The 20427-nt window shown below is 37.9% G+C and overlaps 2 protein-coding genes across 2 annotated transcripts in view; both read left to right on the top strand.

The window, feature by feature from the left end:
* The window catches only part of LOC149130311 (adhesion G protein-coupled receptor G6-like), a 564593-nt gene that overhangs the window by 410863 nt on the left and 133303 nt on the right, over positions 1-20427 (top strand). The gene's annotated exons all lie outside the window — the stretch shown is intronic.
* The window catches only part of LOC128251259 (adhesion G protein-coupled receptor G6-like), a 68169-nt gene that overhangs the window by 37336 nt on the left and 10406 nt on the right, over positions 1-20427 (top strand). Inside the window, exons 11-14 of the mRNA XM_089345353.1 lie at positions 7223-7339; positions 8146-8295; positions 9519-9625; positions 18499-18622. Of these exons, the coding sequence (XP_089201479.1) occupies positions 7223-7339; positions 8146-8295; positions 9519-9625; positions 18499-18622 (498 nt within the window). The remainder of the gene's footprint in view (positions 1-7222; positions 7340-8145; positions 8296-9518; positions 9626-18498; positions 18623-20427) is intronic.

Here is a 20427-nt window from a genome sequence, read left to right as displayed (position 1 = left end):
AGGGTGGTGGAGGGGTTGGGGTAGTGGCATCGGGTGTAGAGGAATGGAGGAGTGAGTGAAGTTTGCGGAGCTTAGTGTCGGTAAGAAATGCATGAAAGAGATGATTAAGTTGAATGATAAAGCGCAATGTATTGTGAGCATGGGAGGGTGACAGAGAGGAGAAAAATATGGAAAAGGCTGGAGGAAGAAGGCGGTCGATAGTGTGGATTTTAGAGAGATTGGAGCGAATGGTGGCCCGCATAAGGCGGTAGGATGTGGTGCGGAGTATGGGTAGAATGGTGGTAGAGGAGTGGAGAGTGGGGTGGAAATGGAGGCGGAAACCCTTAGGGATGAGGCGGTGATGTAAGCAGCGACTGAGAAACGTAATATGACTAGAGAAACGAGTCTTCTTGAATATGAGTAAGGAGAGTCGTATAGTAGGTTGAAAGTATAGAGAGGGAAGTGTGCGGAGGTATAGTTTTAGGCGGTTGTGGAGAGTGAGTTGGAAAGATTTGTAGTCAGGCATGATGGAACGAGAGAGAAAAGAAAATTAGACGTGGGAAGGAGAATTACAAAAGGTGTGGTGGAAAAAAAACACGCGTGATGAGAAAATTGGACGTGGAAAAAAGGAAAAAAAGAAAAAAAGGGGGGGAAAAAAACTGGAAAAAAAACTTTTTTAACAGGTGTGGGGGAAAAAAAATAAAGGCATGAGGAGAAAAAACGAAAAAGGGGTTGTGAGAAGAAAATATATGCGAGATGGGAGAAAAAAACAAAGCAAAAAGGAAGATGGGACAATAGGGAGAAATGGGGTGACAGGGAGAGGAGAAAAGAAAGGGAGGGAGAAGAATACAAAGTAATAGGTGCAGATTAGAGAAGACAGATTAGGAACATCCAGAGTACGAAGAGACGGTAGGTGAAGGAAAGTAAGGTAAAAAAGGATGATAAAGGAGGTTTACAAAAGTGGAAAAGTTCAAAAGTTTTTTAGACGTCGTGGTATATTGAAGCGATTTCCAATCAGAAGATGGGTCCAGTGTAAATCCGTGGGTAGGAGAGGTGCAGCCGGAGGGTATAAAGTTCAGAATCAAACAGTCCAGATCCAGAAGGAAAGAAGGTAGAATCCAAAAGTTGGTAGTGTGTGATGAGAGGAGACAGGATTAGCTGGTGCGACCACGTGAGCGTGTATTATATGTGGGAGAATATACAAAAAATAACAACAGACGAGGACAGGTGGTGTAAATAACAAAAGTATATATTAGTATGACGCTCGGGAATACGGAAAGTCTTTGACGTTTCGAGCTACGCTCTTCAACAGAAAGAATACGGAGACAAGGAGAAAAACACGGAGAAAAAAAATTGAATAGTGTTCAGACAACGGTCAATCATAATAATGGCCGATCATAACAATGACTGACCGGAAGTTAGAAATTCTTATTTCAGGAGAGCTAAGAAAGGGGGAGATAACAAACGGTGATCGGGAACGAGGGGCTGTGTGTGGGAGGTAGACTGCTGGTGATCTTGACGTATGTAGTGTGAAAATGGGGGAAGGGAGAAAGGAAGAAAGTAGTTGGTCAGTTGTAGTGTGTGCGTGGTGTGATGCGAGGGTATTGGTGTGGTGTGCGTGGTGTGATGCAAGGGTATTGGTGTGGTGTGATGTGAGGGTGTTGGGAGGTGGGGAAGACATGGGTGGAGTGTGGGTAGAGGTAGGGGTATGTGGGTAGGGTGGGGTATGTGGGTAGGGGTGGGTGGTGGGTGTAAGGAATTGGATGGGGTGGAGTGGGAAGGTAGAGTAGGAGTGAGTTGGGGTGTGGTGGGATGAGCTTATGAGGGGGTGTTGACGAGGAGGGAGAAGGGGAAGGTGGATGTAAGAGAGGGGGAAGATGGGTATGGGAGGGGAGAGGAAGAGAGGAGAGAGGGTGGGTATAAGAGAGGGAAGGGGGATTGAGAGAGGGGGAAGGTGGGTATGGGGGGAGAAAGAGGGGAAGGTGGGTATGGGGGAGAAAGAGAGGAAGAGAAAGAGAGGAAGAGAAAGAGAGTGAGAGAGAGGGAAGAGGGGTATGGGGGGGAAGAAGAAAGGAAGAGAAAGAGAGTGAGAGAGAGGGGAAGAGAGTGAGAGAGTAAGGGTGAGAGAGTAAGGGTGAGAGAGTAAGAGAGTAAGAGTGTAGAGAGTAGGAGAGTAAGAGTGTAGAGAGTAAGAGTGAGAGAGGGGGGAGTACGGGAGAGGGGGGAGGGGGGAGTACGAGAGAAGAGAGTGAGAGAGAGTGAGAGAGAGTAAGAGAGAGGAGAGAAAGAGTAGGGGTGAAGAGAAGTGGGAGTGGAGAGAAGTATGAAGAGAGGTACAAAGAAGTAGGAGTCGGAGCAGGAGGTGGGGGAGGGGAGAGATGGGTGGTAGGAGGGAGGGTGGGGGAGAGAGACAGGAGGAGGGGATTAGATGAAGAGTGGAGGGGAGTTGAGCCCATGTGGCGCAAAGGAGCGAAGATAGAAGATTAACCCCTGTTCACGGCGCAAACGGGAGTCCGGATGGCCCCTGTGCATGGACAATCCAAACACCGACAGGTGTTGCCGCAAGGAGTGGCCGGCAGAACGGAAGTGGCGTGACACCGGGGTGTCATTGCCGACGTTGATATCTCGGAGGTGTTCCGCGAATCGGTCGGCCAGGCGCCGCCCCGTTTGTCCGATGTACAGGGATTGGATATATATATATACACGCACAATCACACACACATGTATATACATGTATATATAAATATACATATGTACATTCATGCATAAACACCCACGCACAGTCACACACACACACATATATACATATGTGTTGCAGAGATACTCGGAGTTGCTCGGGATTAAAGTGGCATAGTTTGTATATATATATCACGGTCATGGTGAAATAGGTGATACGGGAAAGTGCTGCGTTGAAGACAAATCATTTGTGGAGTAACTGATTGTCTAATTCGACTAAATGACATGTCATACGTTCGTTTGGATTATTCCAGCTCCAGACCTGTCATGGAAAATTGGAGGTGGGGTATGTCATTTTTTAACGCACCGAAAAGCTGTCAATGGATATACTGTGTTTTCCTGGGCTTGGAGCTGCATCTAATACGACCCAGCTTCTGAAGATTTGACACGTTTTTCGCATTTGTTGTCCTACATCACTCATGAAATATATTTAGAGGAACTGTGGTTGTTGATTTGTGGGGAACAGGGAACCAATGAGGTGATAGACTTGCTCTTGAACTTTGAGGTCGGCGTAAATCCATGTTCAACTATCTCCTTACATGCACCAAGCGATATCATTAGAAATGCAGAGATGTATTGCCTGATATTGTTCAGAAAATTCCATAAGATTTTGAGGAGGAGCTGGTAGTGCCATCTTACCTTAACGACTGAACAGCAGATGCGATTATTTTCATCTGGAAATTAATTTCAAGAAACAAAAATTTGAGTTTAACATATAAATGTGCACAAATTTATCATTTTTATAAGAATAGGATGGATCATATCTGAAAGCAGCTCTAGGAGTTTTGAAGACTGAATTCGTACGTAGTCTGTTTCCGAGAGCTGTTCTATTGGACTCCTGTCCAATCATTAAAATGTTGTTTTAATGATCCAGCATTACGTGCTGTAGTATGTGTTTGCTAATCTTGGGAGTGTCTCATCTCCCGTCTGTATTAAAAATCCTTTTGACAAGCTGCAGTGTGCTTTTACTGATCTTGGGAATGTCTCATCTCTCCTGCAACTCCATTTGACGTGTCGCAGCATGTGTTTGCTGATCTTGGCAAAGGTTCCTATCGCTTCTGCTTTGAAACTTGAATTGAAGTGCTGCCGAATGCGTTTGCTGCTGTTGGAAATGTCTCACTCCATGTCTCTCTTGACACTTCATCTGAAGTGATGTAGTATGCATTTGCTCATCTTGGGAAAGTCTCAGCACCCTCTCGTAATGAGACTCCATTTGACGTTGTGCAGCATGCGATTGCTAATTCTGAGACTGACTCACCACGCTTCTGTCCTAAGACTCTCAACTTCGGTGTCTACAAACCTCGTTGCTTTGTACCTGTTTCTGAAGAGAGTACGTCTTTTCTTTGGTAGCATATCCTTTTCAATATTGTAAGCAAAAAATTATGGATATAGAGAAAATTCTACATTAATCTCCATTTTTGTAAGGAATTGTATCTTTTATTTATTTTTTTAAAATTTTAACATGCAGTATAAATTAATCAAATAGAAGCAAATTAACAAAATAAGAGCTCATGTAGGAACTGCTAATTTAACGGTAAATGCTACATTAATATATATATATATATATATATATATATATATATATATTAAGCACATGTATAAAATGTTAATTTAAGGATAAATATATAATGGTAAATACCTTGCAATTGCTGCCATTGATATTAACTGGTGGTGAAACTGCAAATGTGTATTTCTATAAACCTTGGACATGCGACCACGTTGTTTATCTCAAGAGTTTCACCTCCAGCCGTTCGTGATGTCAGTCAACACACATACAGTGACAGACCGTTCCGCTGTCGTGGCCGTGTAAGACGCGAAGCTGCCGATGTGTAATGCTGTTAACATTAGGATATAGACAATTCATTTATTTCAAATATACTACAAATAAGATGATCTTTGTTTATCACATTAGAATGAAAAGAGAAAGAATGAAAATGAAACAATATTATATCACATTAAAAGATAAATCTCATTCTTTCACTTTTGACTTGTAATACTGAAGCTTTGCCAATATTATATCGTTTTAATGTAAATGAAAAGAAAATTACATGGTGATACTCTCGGGGACAGGTACTATTACGTTGTAAAATTCGATTTGACTTGGTTGAGCCGCTTGAGAATGCATAGGGAACAGACAGCAGGCAATATATATATATATATATACATACATATATAACGTTGAGGAGGGTATTGGATTTAACCAAACCCAAAAGGATACAGGTAATACCGAGTAAGTGCTGTATACCGACTAGTTTGCCCCAGTCGTTGTATGAACAGGATTGGGGATTATACGTCGTATATTAGCGTGTGTATATGCAAATAAATTAAAAATTAAAAAGATAAAGAGAGCAATGGTATGGTTGGAGAAGTATTTTATGGATAGAGTCTTACAGCTGTTTCTGGGAAGATCCAGTACTTCCCTTCATCGGAGACAGAAAAAATAAAGTAATCTATTATTATATCCATAGGCGAATATTTTTAGTATGAAGTGGTAAAGAGTGTGATGCGCTGAAAAAAGAGAGAACAGTACTTAAAGTGTAGTTTCATTCCAGTAATAAATATCCGTGTAGAAATCCGTGTAGAGTAATCCTTATGGGGATAATCCGGAAATCGATGTTGGAACAAAGGCCGATATAACATAGATAGCAGAGGTGAATATATGCCATACTGCGATGGATTTTAGCTTGTTTACTTGAAGAATGGCCAAGTCAAGTGAAGGATGAGCGGTAATTAGGTCAAGTCATGAAGACAGAATGTGAAAGGGGATGGAGGAGAGAGAGAGGTGAAGGATGGTAGCGGTATATTTTAATGGTCAGTTGATTTTATAGGATAGAGGGGTTGAGCGTATAGAGAGAAAGCGGGATGGGGGGAGATGAGGTTAAATGGTCTAGTGAGTAGGAAGGAATGCGTGTATGTAGTATATAGGTGGTGGAGGTATGAGTGATAAACCAAGGACGGAGATAAAGGGAGAGATGGGTCGGAAAGGTGCTTAGTAGTATCAAATTCTAGAATGCAGCCAAACCTATTTATAGATGGTTGAAAGGGATGCGCTGGTGGTGTTGCTGTGAATTAGAGAGTAGAAGAGATAGATTTGGGGGTATATATATATATATATATATATATATATATATATATATATATATATATACATATATATATATAATTTGAATAGCTTTCTTTTGAGGAAAGAGACAGGTTCTCACAATAATACAAAGTTCCATCGATGGAAGGTAGATGACAGAAAAAAATTCATAATTTTAATTTCAAAAGAGATCTCGTAATCTTTGACTGATCTGCTTACAAAATTTTAAGCGAATTATTAACATATGACTTAGCTGGTTGGATACTCATAATTGGGCTCTTGAACCGTTTCAACAACTAAATTCTTATGACACTTCTTTTGCTAACAAAAGGCTGTGGTAAAAATCAGTTTCACAATGTGCTATGCAGTACGAAAACACGTTATTTGCCGAGCGATATACAGCTTCAATGTAAAACAAGTTATTGATTCCTTAGATCAAGCACAACACTTAAGTGGGAACTCTTGTAATATATTGTAATATATAATGTCTTAAGTTGTTTTACTGAGTAAAGTAATGATGTCTAAATACAACAATACTAACGTTCCATGTACGAAGTGGTATTAAAAGGTTTTGGGACTAGGTATGTTCAATGAAAAAAAGATTACGTATTTACACAGGTTTTAACATCAAATCCTTCGAAGTAGACACCTTGTGCAGAAACAAAAAGGTTCTAACGTTCCTGCCGCTTAAGGAAGATTTCCATACACGTGTTGAGGACCTTCTGCGATTCTCCCTGGATCCTGACAGCGGTATTAAAACGGCAACTTTTCAGCTGCATTTTTATCTTGAGGAATAGGTGGTAGGTCGCAGGTGCTAAATCTAGCGACTATGGCAAGTGTAGAAGGGATGCTATGTTGATTTTAGCAAGGAGCTCAGTAGTGTGGAAAGCTCGGTGAAAGGGCGCATTGTCATCGTAAGGAATCCCATCCTTCATGGTCCAGAGAATGTCGCTTTCATTGAATGTCCTCTTCCAAACATTTCAAAACGTTGAAATAGAACTTTCGATTGACGGTCAGTTTGTCACATTTCCAGGGGATGACGCTCGTGTAAGGTCTTTCAGATCGCTCGTCGTCTTACAGGGAAGTTCTGCTTTTGAGGCGCTTGTGACACTCGAAACATTGCATATGACCCGTTGCCTCGCCCCCATAAACTTGCCAAATGATGCTCAATGTCTCTGTAACATAAATCGCAAAATATCTAGTTGGCACTTTGTTTCTGTCCATGGCAAATTCGCAAAGTACAGAATATACGTAATCACAAAAACACCTCCTCAGGAAGGTCACTAGTTTCTCTCACTGCGCACGCAACCGTGAGCTGCCATCTTTTTGGTGCACTACAGAACTAGACCCGGAACTTTTTGATACTATCGTGTATTAAATACTTCGATTAAAGAAATTACTTTATTTAATGCATTCTATTTTCAGACAATACAAAAATCCAATACCAAAATCAACAGTAATATCATTGCCGCAACTATTCCTAACATTAAAATAACCAACCTCGTCGATCCAGTTAACATATCGTTCAATTTAATCGAACAGGTAATTGCTATGTGTTTATTAAATCTCTTCTTGCTTTTAAGATTGCATTTCAAAGCCATATCTCATTCCTCCCGAAAGAAACATGGTATTAGTAAGAGCGGAAAAAGCTGTAGCGGTAGCTCCAGCAGCGGCGGCAGCAGCAGCAGCAACAGCAGTAGTAGTAGTAGTAGTAGTAGTAGTAGTAGTAGTAGTAGTAGTAGTTATTGTTGGTGCTGGTGTAGTAGTTGTTATTATGCTGAGAGTTATAACCTGTATATTTATAATGTAGACGTCTTCTGACGATGAAGGTATTCTTTCTTAATCCCAAGATAAGCTTCAAGTTGTGTGTGTTGTATTTTCCGATCACCAACATAATGTTTTATTATAAATCTATATTGACTTCAGAGATTGCGTCTGTATTTTAAATGCGAATTTGCTTTCAGGTTTCATATCCTGAACGTTGTTGTTTTTCATTTTCATGTCCTCCCTGACCCAATAAATCTATGATGAAATACATCCCAGACATAAATAACGTTTCAACTTACATACCATTAAATATTTCTAGATCTACACAATCCAATGTCTTCTTCCACTTTTATGTCGATGGTTGTAAATTATGAGAATATACATAGATCTATAAACGAGACAAAATGTTCAATTAAAGTATGCCACAACCAGTAATGTTGGATTCAAAATGCCGATAGCAGACAAACAGTGTTGGGCATCACCTGTTTTGATATTTTGTTAATGAAACTATCAAAGATTCACTACTTGTATTTTAATTACAAAGTAATTTGTATAAATTACCAAAATGTTATTTTTTTCAGAATCTCTTCAACCCACAGTGTGTTTATTGGGATGAATCTCCTGGACAGGATCCTCATTGGTCAACAAAAGGCTGTAATACATCCATGTATGTACCTGGAGAGAAAATGTTTTGTTCCTGTAACCATCTGACAAGTTTTGCCATATTAATGGTTGGTAAAATTATGACAACTTTTTAATTACCTGTAATTGGGATAGTTATGTCCATGCATTAATAATTTCAACACCCACTAGACTTTCTATAGGTGGATATTTTGGTAAATATGTTAGGTTAATAGTAAATATGCGAGGTTGAAATATTGTAAAATGCCACAGTTGTTCTTGTTATGATTGCTGTTGTGTATTAGTTTCAACCTGGGATTGTGTCCTTTAAATTTTCCAAGCTATCATCCTCAACAAAATACATGAGAATTCCTTCAGCATTGATGCGAAAGGGATTGAGAGAGACAGTCATGTGTCCTGGTTTTAAACTCTATTGTGTTGAAACTATCTGAATGGTAGTCTAGGTGATAAAGACATGTTTAAGATATAATGGACCTGCGTAGCACAATAAACATGTTGGCTGTTAGATGTTAAACTCTTGGTCTTTTCATGATCCTGTTAAATGAAATCTCTTCTCATTTATAGGATTTCTTCAGTTGATATTTTTGTATCAATAATGAACACGTATCCACTACTTCTCAGTTATGAAATGCTTCTGCTTCTTGTAGATTTAATCTACTAACACCTGAGATTAAATTGTCAAGTCACTGATGTTGCTTCTATCATTGTCAGCTTTAGCAGAAAAATCACTGAATCAATTTGCTTGCCTTTATTATTATGTTCATTTCTGTAAATTTTTTGTTACGAAAATAATTTCAATTTCACGTTTCTTTCTGTATCTAAATATTTATTCATCACATATTTCATGTCATATATTGAACCAAAATGAGACGAACAAGCTTTCAGCATGATTCAAAACCTCTAGTATCCATAGTCAAAGAATATCTGAAGTAGATACGTCCAATTACTTGTTAAAGAATGCTGCTGTTCAGTGTAAAAGAAAATGATCATACAACATCAATGTCTGTTAGTGGAAGAATTATCTTAATTAGCCTTGTGTTAAGGGAATGAGAAAGAAATTACATCGGTCTATGAGCTGGCGGCACATCTCATACTTATACTTATACAGCTCATATATATACATAATGAATTCGGTTCTCTCATCCAACATGTAATGTAAGACGGCCCATTAATAATATTGCCATTAATGCAGCTTTCGTATACCTCACTGTTTACATCAACATTTCATATACTTATAACTTATGTAATTATTGACCGACATAGGAAGGAATGGAAAAAGGAGTTAATACGTTGTTATTTGTTTCTGTTGCAGGATGTCTACCAGGAAACTAGTCACCTCCTATATATAACATCTTACATTGGCTGCGGAATATCATTAGTCTGTCTCATTCTTACAGTAATAATCCATGTTTGTTCCAAGTAAGAATTTCAGTTTCTATTTTCTTCCATAAACTGTTTAAGTACAGACAGGCAACATCCATCATTTTGTTGAATTCTTAAAGATTGGTAAGTTGGAAGAGGTTGATGTCGGGGGGAAACGCCACGGTTGAGGAGAGAATTCCAGAATATGGCCATACTTATGAGTGACTGATTGAAGAAATATTTTAGGGCAAATTTGTGTCCCACAGTAAGGATGATGAAAAAGAAAGAGAGATTAGATAGGGAGCGATATCACGTGTTTAAGTTAGGTTATAGTTGAGAAATCAGAAAAGAATTGACCAAAATAGTAGTTAGAATAGTGAATCTATGTTTCCTATTATTACAATACAAGTCTATGTCCTTCTTATACTGTTTGTTAATGAGAAAGTTGTGGTAGTGTGTTGGTCAGTTAACATTTACCATTCAGCCAAATGAATTTGTTTTCGGTGTGATTGAGAATATATTTGCGAGTAGTGTGTATATGAGTTTGAGGGGTTCTTTGTTTAGCAGCAACACCCACCCATGGATATGAACAGTGCTTCACTGTGATACCTACTTTGAGATTTGGAGATCTTAAACAAAATCTGAGCCTTTCTGACAGTATTTGAAATGGTCTACGGATACATACATAGATACATACATACATACATACATGCACACACATACATACATACGTACAAACATACATACATACACACATACATACACACACATACATACATACGTACAAACACATATGTGTATGTATATATATATATATATATATATATATATATATATATATATATATATGCGAAATCATGCATACACACATCATATATACAATCATCCATACATATATATGTACAATGTACATACATACGTACGTACATGCATACATTCGATCTCATCACGATTGCAATAATATATACACACAATCATAAATACAAAGACGAAGAAGATTTAGAAAGGCGTCTTTTGTCTAGTGTTGAGCTATCACGCAATCCCTATTCATATTAAACGACTCGGAAAGACCCTCCTGTCAGACCCTGACAGGGTACTTTGTAACCTAATCCTCTAACATTAAATCAATCATTCATCTTAGTGCACCCATTTGACAACATAGACCCCGATAAAGTAACTAGAGTGCAATTACCCCTGTCATTTGTTCAGTGGGCCTTCACAAAGATCGCTCCAGAATAAAAGTAACTTGACAGCTCAAGATGCAATCACTCACGTCCGAGCTAACCGCATAACAGCCCAACGCACAATAATAGAGAGAGAGCGGGGACATTCATCAGAAACGAACAGAATAATGGAATGGTTGAAATACTGCCGGAATCAGCACATCAACTCAGCCGCGTAAGCTGCTTTATGATTTGTCTGAAGCCAACTGCTGATCCCGAGTGGACATCAGCTCTTCTCATCATTCTCGTGAACTCATCTTTCCATTCTGGGATTGACTGGTGACCGGTGATGAAAAATCGCTCCTTTATCAAAACGATGAGCGTCGAAGGCATTGGCTTGGTGAAGGGGAAATGGTTCAACCACAACCGAGAATAGAACTCCATGCTACGAAGTTTCTTCTCTTTGTTTGGTGGGATGCAACACACGATCTAATGTATGCAATTAGGGCGTTTGAACGCTGCTTGGAAGAAAACGCCTGCTTTATTGAATCGAAAAGGAGTAGTGTTTCATGAAGACAATGCAAGAGCCCGCACTGTGTTAGTGTGTGTGCATTTGCGTCTGGGTGTGTCTAGGTGTTTGCTTGCTTGTTTGCCAGACTCTCTGAGTGAATTTATGGCTTACTTCATGCGTACTTCTGCCAACGTATTAGAAAAATTCACTTATTTTGCTGACATAAACAATACACGAACACCCGACCCCCTCACAGAAATTGGAGGATCTTGTCTCGGAGAAAATTGCTCATCCGCCTTATTCCTCAAACCTTGCTCCTTCCGATTTCCATGGGTTCCATAGTTTACAGAATCATTTGGATGGAGAAACTCACCAAACAACTGAGGATGTCGAAACTGACCTTGCAGAGTTCTTCTCTTCGAAACCGAAAACGTATTTCATTGATGGGATTAAAACGCTTACGAGTAGATTGAAAGATGTCATATATATTGAGTCTAGTCCATGAGTTCATACACAACTAGACTCAACACTACCTAAGCATGATTTTATCTTTCATCTTTCATTATCATATTATGAATATCCGAAAATGTTATGTGACACTCCCACCATCTAGTCTTCAGTAACAATATAATATTCTTCTGATGTATTCTCTTTGCATTGTTGATTTGCCCTGAATAATACGGTAATATGTAATTAATTTAATTATAATTTTAATTAAATTAATATTTAATTTTTTCCATGGCTTTTCCATGTTAATATTACCGTTCGAAACGAACGTATGCATGGATTAAAATTTCATGAAACATTTAACACCTTCTCTTCTCCATCTTTAATTCTTTGCTGAATGTATATAGGATCCGTGTCCTATAAATGCTCATAACACACCTTATATTTGTAACAATTTCATATTCGAAAAATAGATACAATAGTAAGCTACCAATTTAATATGAAGAATCTTTATTAGAAATCGAACTTTGGCACCCCCAAAATAAAAGATGAAATAGAGCTCAACCTCTTATGACACACACACCCACACATACACAAACAATATATACATATATATATAATAAGGTAAAGTTGTGGAATACCGTACGAGTGGAAATATATATGAAAGAAGGTTTGAAAATGCACTTATTTTTTAAAAATATTTATTTACTTAACCGGTTTCACTTTTTTAGAAAAAGGTTATCAAAAGTCTTTGAGAATAATAAAAAATGTTAAAAAACAGTCTGAGTATTAAAATGCATATATACATTCTTTGATGATAAAATATATTTTAAGTATAAAGCTTTGTATGAACTTTGTAGTGTTACATACTGATTGTCACACATTCTCTGATATTAAGGTGAAATTGTTAAAAACAGTGTTAAAAACAGTGTATGAAAATACACATATGGAAAAATACATATACATATACATATTCTTATACATATTCTTTGACAATCGAATAAAATTGAGAAGGAACTGACCTGGCCTTTTTCTCTTGTGTATATTGAAGGAATGTTTTACTGTCTTAAGAGACAGTATGACTGGCTAGCTGGGGTGGGAGGGAAGAAGAGTTAAAGAAGATTTTTTTATTTTTGGTTGGTCTGTGACAAAACATTTTTTTGAATTTTAATGATAACACCTACAGACAGGTATCAGGGACTGCAATGGGGACTACAGTTGACCCTACATATGCAAACCTGGTGATGGCCTACTTAGAATTGCAGATCTACGACAAATCCAAAACTAGACACGGCCTGTCTTTCCACCAATACCTGTTGAAGAATTGGAAACGTTACTTGGATGATTGCCTCATCCTATGGTCCCACACACTCGACCAACTCTTTGACTTCAAAACTCTAATTAACAGTGTCAACAACCATATCCAATTTACAATGGAATACAGTCAAGACCAACTTCCTTTTCTTGACATTCTCATTATAAAAATGGGTACCAGCATTGAGACTGATATTCATTACAAACCGACTGATTCCAAGCAATACCTTCTGTTCACCTCCAATCACCCAAAACATACAAAGACAAACATTCCCTTCAACCTTGCGAGAAGAATTTGCACAATTGTCTCTAATTATAGAACTCGAAATAAAAGACTCGAAGAACTAAAGGAAATTCTCCTCGAAAGACATTACCCAGCATCATTAGTTGACAATGGAATAGAACGGGCCAAGGCAATTGCTACCCATGACCTGCGAAAACCGAAACACATACACGGCACGTTAAATAGTCTCCCATATCTCTCAACACACAATCCTAGAAATGCAGAAGCTTACACAATAATATACAAAAACATCCCACTACTGAATCAAGACCCACGTCTAAAAAGAGTACTCGCAACCCATAAAATAATAAAAAGCAAAAGACAACCCAAATCCCTAAAAAACCTACTCACGAATGCAAAATTGCCCAACACAAGCCCACCACCTACCGTCAAAAAATGTGGTCGTTCCAACTGCAGGACTTGCATCCACCTCATGGAAGGAACAACATACAGATTCCAGTCGGGACACACTTTTGTCATAAAAAATAACTTCACCTGCGCAACAAAAAAATTACTTTATGCCATAAGGTGTGAAGGGTGCCACAAAGAATACATAGGGCAAACGAGCCTTACTCTCAGAGAAAGGATGACAGTCCACCGCCAACAATTGAGGGATCCCACCACAAGACAGATACCACTCAGTGGGCACTTAGATCTGTGTGCAAAAAACAAGTCCCCCAAATACCTAGTTTTCCCATTATACCAATGCTCAGACAACACCACTGACCAAACACGAATAAATAAGGAAAATAATCTTATTCAAAAATACAGACCACAGCTCAACATACTCTAACATAAGCCCCCTCCCCAGGTGCACGCCCAAAACAAAGACACACAGATACTCAAAATCACACACATCAATACAATGCAAACCTCCGACACGAACACACTTACGCACATATATACACACACACACAATCACAGTATCTCCACACCAGAGCACAAACCCACATACATTTCAAGAAAAAACACATGCGCATATATATACTTACAATACAATTGTAGCAACCACAACCAACACCCATACACACATATGTAAACAGGTACATGCACACACCTACACACCACTCCGGCAACCACAAATCATATTCACACACGCATATTTGCATACATATGTACACACACATACAAACACCATACGCCTGTTCCCCAGTAAAAATGTCACACACACACTCAAAAGAAAAACACACACAATACAATCCCAACAATCACAACAAACACCCACAAGCACACATGCCCAGAAGCATGCACACACAATGACACACCTCCCCGACAAATACAAGCCACATAGACGCACTCACACAAACACACGCACACGTATACACACATATACTGTACTAACAATACAAACAAAACTAATCACTCACAATTACAGCGCACACACACATGTACACATATACACCAGGAAACTACACAAACCATACCCACGTACACACACATACACACGCATACCCAGTACCAAAATACACGGAACACACATGCACACACATACACCTCACCTGGATAAACCCAACGTACAAGGACACCTAATAAATACAACACACACATACATGCTCACACACACATACACCCTCATGCACACACATACAGTTGCTCCCTCACACACACACGCACCACAATGACAACTCAAACACAAACATACTTAGAGACACACACAAACTCACGTACACACATATAACACCCCCACCAACACACAACACAAATAAACATACGTACACATACATATGAACCATCACACACACATACGGTTGCTTACACACACACACACACACCATAATGGGTATTTAAAACAACACACTCACTCAGACACAGAGAGAGACACACACACACTCACGTATACATACACTCCCACATTCACACAAAACACTCCCACGCACACACACAGATGCACACAGATGCACACATACATACACACACAGACGCACACATATGTACACACCCTCACACATACATACGGTTGCGCTCTCTCTCACACACACACATCACAAGGACGATTAAAACAACACATACATACTCAGAAAAATAGATATACGCACAGTCTCACGTACACACACCTAACATCCCCACCGACACAAAAATCACACAAACACACATACACACGCACTCACAAACGCACTCACGCACACACACGAACAAACACATATACACATACACACACATGCGCACACACAACACCCTAACAAATATTAATCACACACATACACACTCACACAAACGTGCACACATACACACACCATCCTACCATAGATAAAAAAAACACACACATACTCATATACACATGCCACACACGCACACATACAGACATAGACATACACATACATATGAACCATCACACACATACGTTTGCTTACACACACACACACACACCACAAGGTATTTAAAACAACACACCCACTCAGACAGAGAGACACACACACACTCACACAAAACACTCCCACGCACACACACAGATGCACACATACATGCACACACATACGCACACATACGTACACACCCTCACACATACATACGGTTGCTCCCACACACACACACACCACAAAGACGATCAAAACAACACATACACACTCAGACAAAGAGATATACGCACAGTCTCACGTACACACACCTAACATCCCCACCGACACAAAAAAACACTCAAACACACACTCATATACACATTCCACAATAAACTCTGGGACCAATAAAAACGGCACACACACACACACACACACACACCCACACCCACACACACGGACACAAACACACATATATACACACACATAGAGATGTGCACAAAACCAGTCCCAAAAACCAGTGAACCATGACAGACTGTCACAGACCAACCAAAAATAAAAAAAAATCTTCTTTAACTCTTCTTCCCTCCCACCCCAGCTAGCCAGTCATACTGTCTCTTAAGACAGTAAAACATTCCTTCAATATACACAAGAGAAAAAGGCCAGGTCAGTTCCTTCTCAATTTTATTCGATTGTCAAATAATAAGTATAAGAATATGTATATGTATATGTATTTTTCCATATGTGTATTTTCATACGCTGTTTTTAACACTGTTTTTAACAATTTCACCTTAATATCAGAGAATGTGTGACAATCAGTATGTAACACTACAAAGTTCATACAAAGCTTTATACTTTAAATATATTTTATCATCAAAGAATGTATATATGCATTTTAATACTCAGACTGTTTTTTAACATTTTTTATTATTCTCAAAGACTTTTGATAATCTTTTTCTAAAAAAGTGAAACCGGTTAAGTAAATAAATATTTTTTTAAAAATAAGTGCATTTTCAAACCTTCTTTCATACATATATATATATATATATATATATATATATATATATATATACGTATATATATATATATATATATATATATATATATATAAGTATGTATATATATGTATGTATATATATATGTATATATGTATGTATATATATATATATATATATATATATATATATATATATATATATATATATATATATATATATATATATACGTATATATATATATATATATATATATATATATATATATATATATATATATATATATATATATATATATATATATATATATATACGTATATATATATATATATATGTATATATATATGTATATATGTATGTATATATATCTATATATATATATATATATATATATAAGTCTTTAATCGGCCAGAGGATGCAATGGAAAGCATCTCCCCATGGTGGCATACAGTGAGACTGAACTCAGAACCATGGGTTGGGAAGCAAATTTCATTGCATACAACCAGAATATAAACATACGTAATCTCTCGTTCTCACTCACACATATGCACACTCACACGCCCGCACACAGACAGGCGCATACACACAGACACACACACACACACACACGCACACACACACAAGCATACACGTATATATGATGGTTGTCCACTTGTGAATAAGGATGACCATGATCTCGAGTGTAAGCAAAGCATGCCCAAATTGTTCAATGTCATTCTTCATATAACTGCTTTTATATCAGAAGGGCCTTTCTTTTAGGGACAAGTTTTAACAAAAACTAAGGAATGCCTCATCTCCAGTGGTCTTCCAGCACGTCTGACACCAGCCTTGAGTTTCAGGGAGCCCGTGCTATATAATCATTGAACCTGCATTAGATTCATCCCTCATTTTGACAGGTCTAGTTTTAGTCATGCTGGGATTCTAGCAACCCTCCTCAACAGCAAGCCTTGGGGGTGCCGTTTTAGTAACCCGACTATGCAACAGGTTGTACTGTTTTCCATGTTAATAGTTGTTCTCGTGAGACGTTCAAACGCGCACATAAATATATACAATATATATATTGTAATTAATCAAGCTGGTCTTTTCTTTTTTGTCAAAGAATATATTGTACAGACCGACTAGATATTTACAATTGTCATTTGAATAATGTTGACTGAAAACAGATATTGTACATAGCGTTTGTGTTAATGCACCAAGAAAATATATCACATATATGAGTCTGTGAGTAGCATTCCATTCTATGGTTGACGAATCTGAACATGTTCCTTCACAAGGAATTTCTATCATAACCAACGAAACTTATTGTATGAATGCAAGAAACAATACACATAGGCAGGAGTGGCTGTGTGGTAAGTACCTTGCTTACCAACCACATGGCTCCGGGTTCAGTCTTACTGCGTGGCACCTTGGGCATGTGTCTTCTACTATAGCCTCGGGCTGACCAAAGCCTTATGGGTGGATTTGGTAGACGGAAACTGAAAGAAGCCCGTCGTATATATATATATATATGTGTATGTATGTGTGCGTGTATATGTTTGTGTCTCTGTGTTTGTCCCCCCCCCCCAACATTGCTTGACAACCGATGCTGGTGTGTTAACGTCCCTGTAACTTAGTGGTTCGGCAAAAGATTCCGATAGAATAAGAACTAGGCTTACAAAGAATAAGTCCTGGGGTCAGTTTGCTGCACTAAAGGAGGTGTTTCAGCATCGCCACAGTCAAATGACTGCAACAAGTAAAAGAGTAAAAGAAAATTGTGGTTCATATCTCATACAGGTCATTATACACATATTTTATACAACATCCACGCACTAAATATATATGTATATCGATTTAACATATCGTTTGTATTCAAATAATCATCATACACACAGTTGTTGTACTGAGGTTATTTTTAGCTATACTTCATAAAATGATATATTAATATTCATTTCCCTATTATTTCAGAAATCTAAGGAAATTAATGGCTTCCAAGATTTTAGTAAACTTGTGCGTTTCTTTGGCTATCACTAATTTGATCTTTCTTGTTGGGATGCACCCATATGCCTTTAAAATATCAGCTGCTTGTAAGGTAAGTGACAACATTTTAGCCATTACGAATTTTATTTTATATGAAACATTACAAACGACCTTAAATAGATTTCATCCTGTAACCGCCGAAGCTGCAGCCCTATTCAAATTCTTCGAAAGTCATTTAATATTCGCGTTGTTCGTCCTTGCATTCTTTCAGTTGACCAATCCATTATTTTCAGATGATGACAACAGCGTTTATAGTCAGAAATACGAAATAATGAGAAATCAAATTTTAATTCGTCAAACTGTATTTTGTATAACATTTTACATAATTCCCGTCACCTTTATATTAGACATCCAGCCTACTTCACTTGTCTATGTTAGCTTTATATTAAACATTATTTGAATTATATTGTATCGGTTTGAACTCTTTCTATCTAATACAGCAAGAAATATTATTACAGTTGTTGTTTCATGTTTTGGTACAAGCCCTGTAAATTTTAGGGAGAAGGGATTAGTTGATACCATCGACCCCAATACTTAATTAGTACTTGAATTTATCAACCCTGTAGGCAAAATTGACTCATTACTCTGGGGTTCAGGTTTACCTTTCGTCTCTCCAGGGTCAATAAGTTATAGTACCAGACAAGTACTTGGGTCGACGATATCGGCTAATCTTAACTCTAAAACTACCAGTCAGGTGCTGATACTGGAAAAATCATCATCATCATCATCATCATCATCATCATCATCATCATCATCATCATCATCATCACCATCATCATCCTCATCATCATCTTTATTCAGTAGTCTCACTTTTATCACATGCTTTCAGTGCACTACCCAAGCGCAGCTCTGTGTGCCTTTGATATGTAATGTGGTTTGCTGTGATGCTCATATTTTTATTGTATTTAAAATGTCTTGCGTAGGATGTAATAGTCCTGCTGTTTTCGTTATGTATCTGTCTGAATATTTTCTTTTATCATACCTAATGCGCTTACTATGATAGGAATTGTTTCTGGTCATAGACTCAACATTCGAGTTGCCTCTGTTTCCAGGTCTTTGTATTTTGAAAGTTTCTCCGTTTCTTTTAGAGAAAAACATTATCATCTGTTGGTGTTGATACATCGATTAGAAAGTATATTTCCTGATTATCTCTGACAGCTATATTCGGCAGTTTGGCCTTAAATTCCCTATCTGTGTCTATAGGCATATTCCATAGTATTGTTGCTTTCTCATTTTCTGAGAGCATTTCTGGTGTGTGCTTGTACCATCTTTTTAATGTTCTTATTCCAGAATGTTGAAATGGCTTCCAGTGTACATAGTTCCCAAATCAGTCGTGTCTGTGAATGTATTCCTTCTTAGCCAGTAATGGGCAGCCAGTGACAATATGAGTTATTGTTTCTTATCAATTTCGACATATTCTGCAGTTATTTGCATTTCTTTTCACTACATGCTTTTGGTACATTCTAATGGGGAGGTTTTGGTCTTGGGCTGCAATTAAAAATACTTCAGTCTCTGCTTGGATCCTGAGATTCTCAGTCATTGTTGGGGTTTTGCTTTGTCTATTTCTTTTCCTTTCAGTTTAATCCATTATTTGCCATGAAGCGCTTTTCTTGCCCTCGTTTTATCAAGATCCGTTGCTGTTCCAATTTTAGTTTGGATTTCAGTTGTCTTACATCTTCTGTTGTTTATTCATTTTCTTCATAGTTATTAGGTACTATGACCTCTTTTTTGCATTTGTCACTTTCCATAAAAACTAAAAACAGTTTGTTGTTTTGTTCCCGCTTTCTGGCTATTTGTATTAGTTTTCTTTGCTTCTGAAATATGTATTTCTCTAGTCCCATGGTGCTTATTTGGTAA

This window comes from Octopus bimaculoides, chromosome 29, assembly GCF_046866305.1.
Source record: "Octopus bimaculoides isolate indiv1 chromosome 29, ASM4686630v1, whole genome shotgun sequence".
Lineage (NCBI taxonomy): Eukaryota > Metazoa > Mollusca > Cephalopoda > Octopoda > Octopodidae > Octopus > Octopus bimaculoides.
Note: the sequence above shows the minus strand (reverse complement) of the source record. Positions and strands in the feature narration are given on the sequence as shown.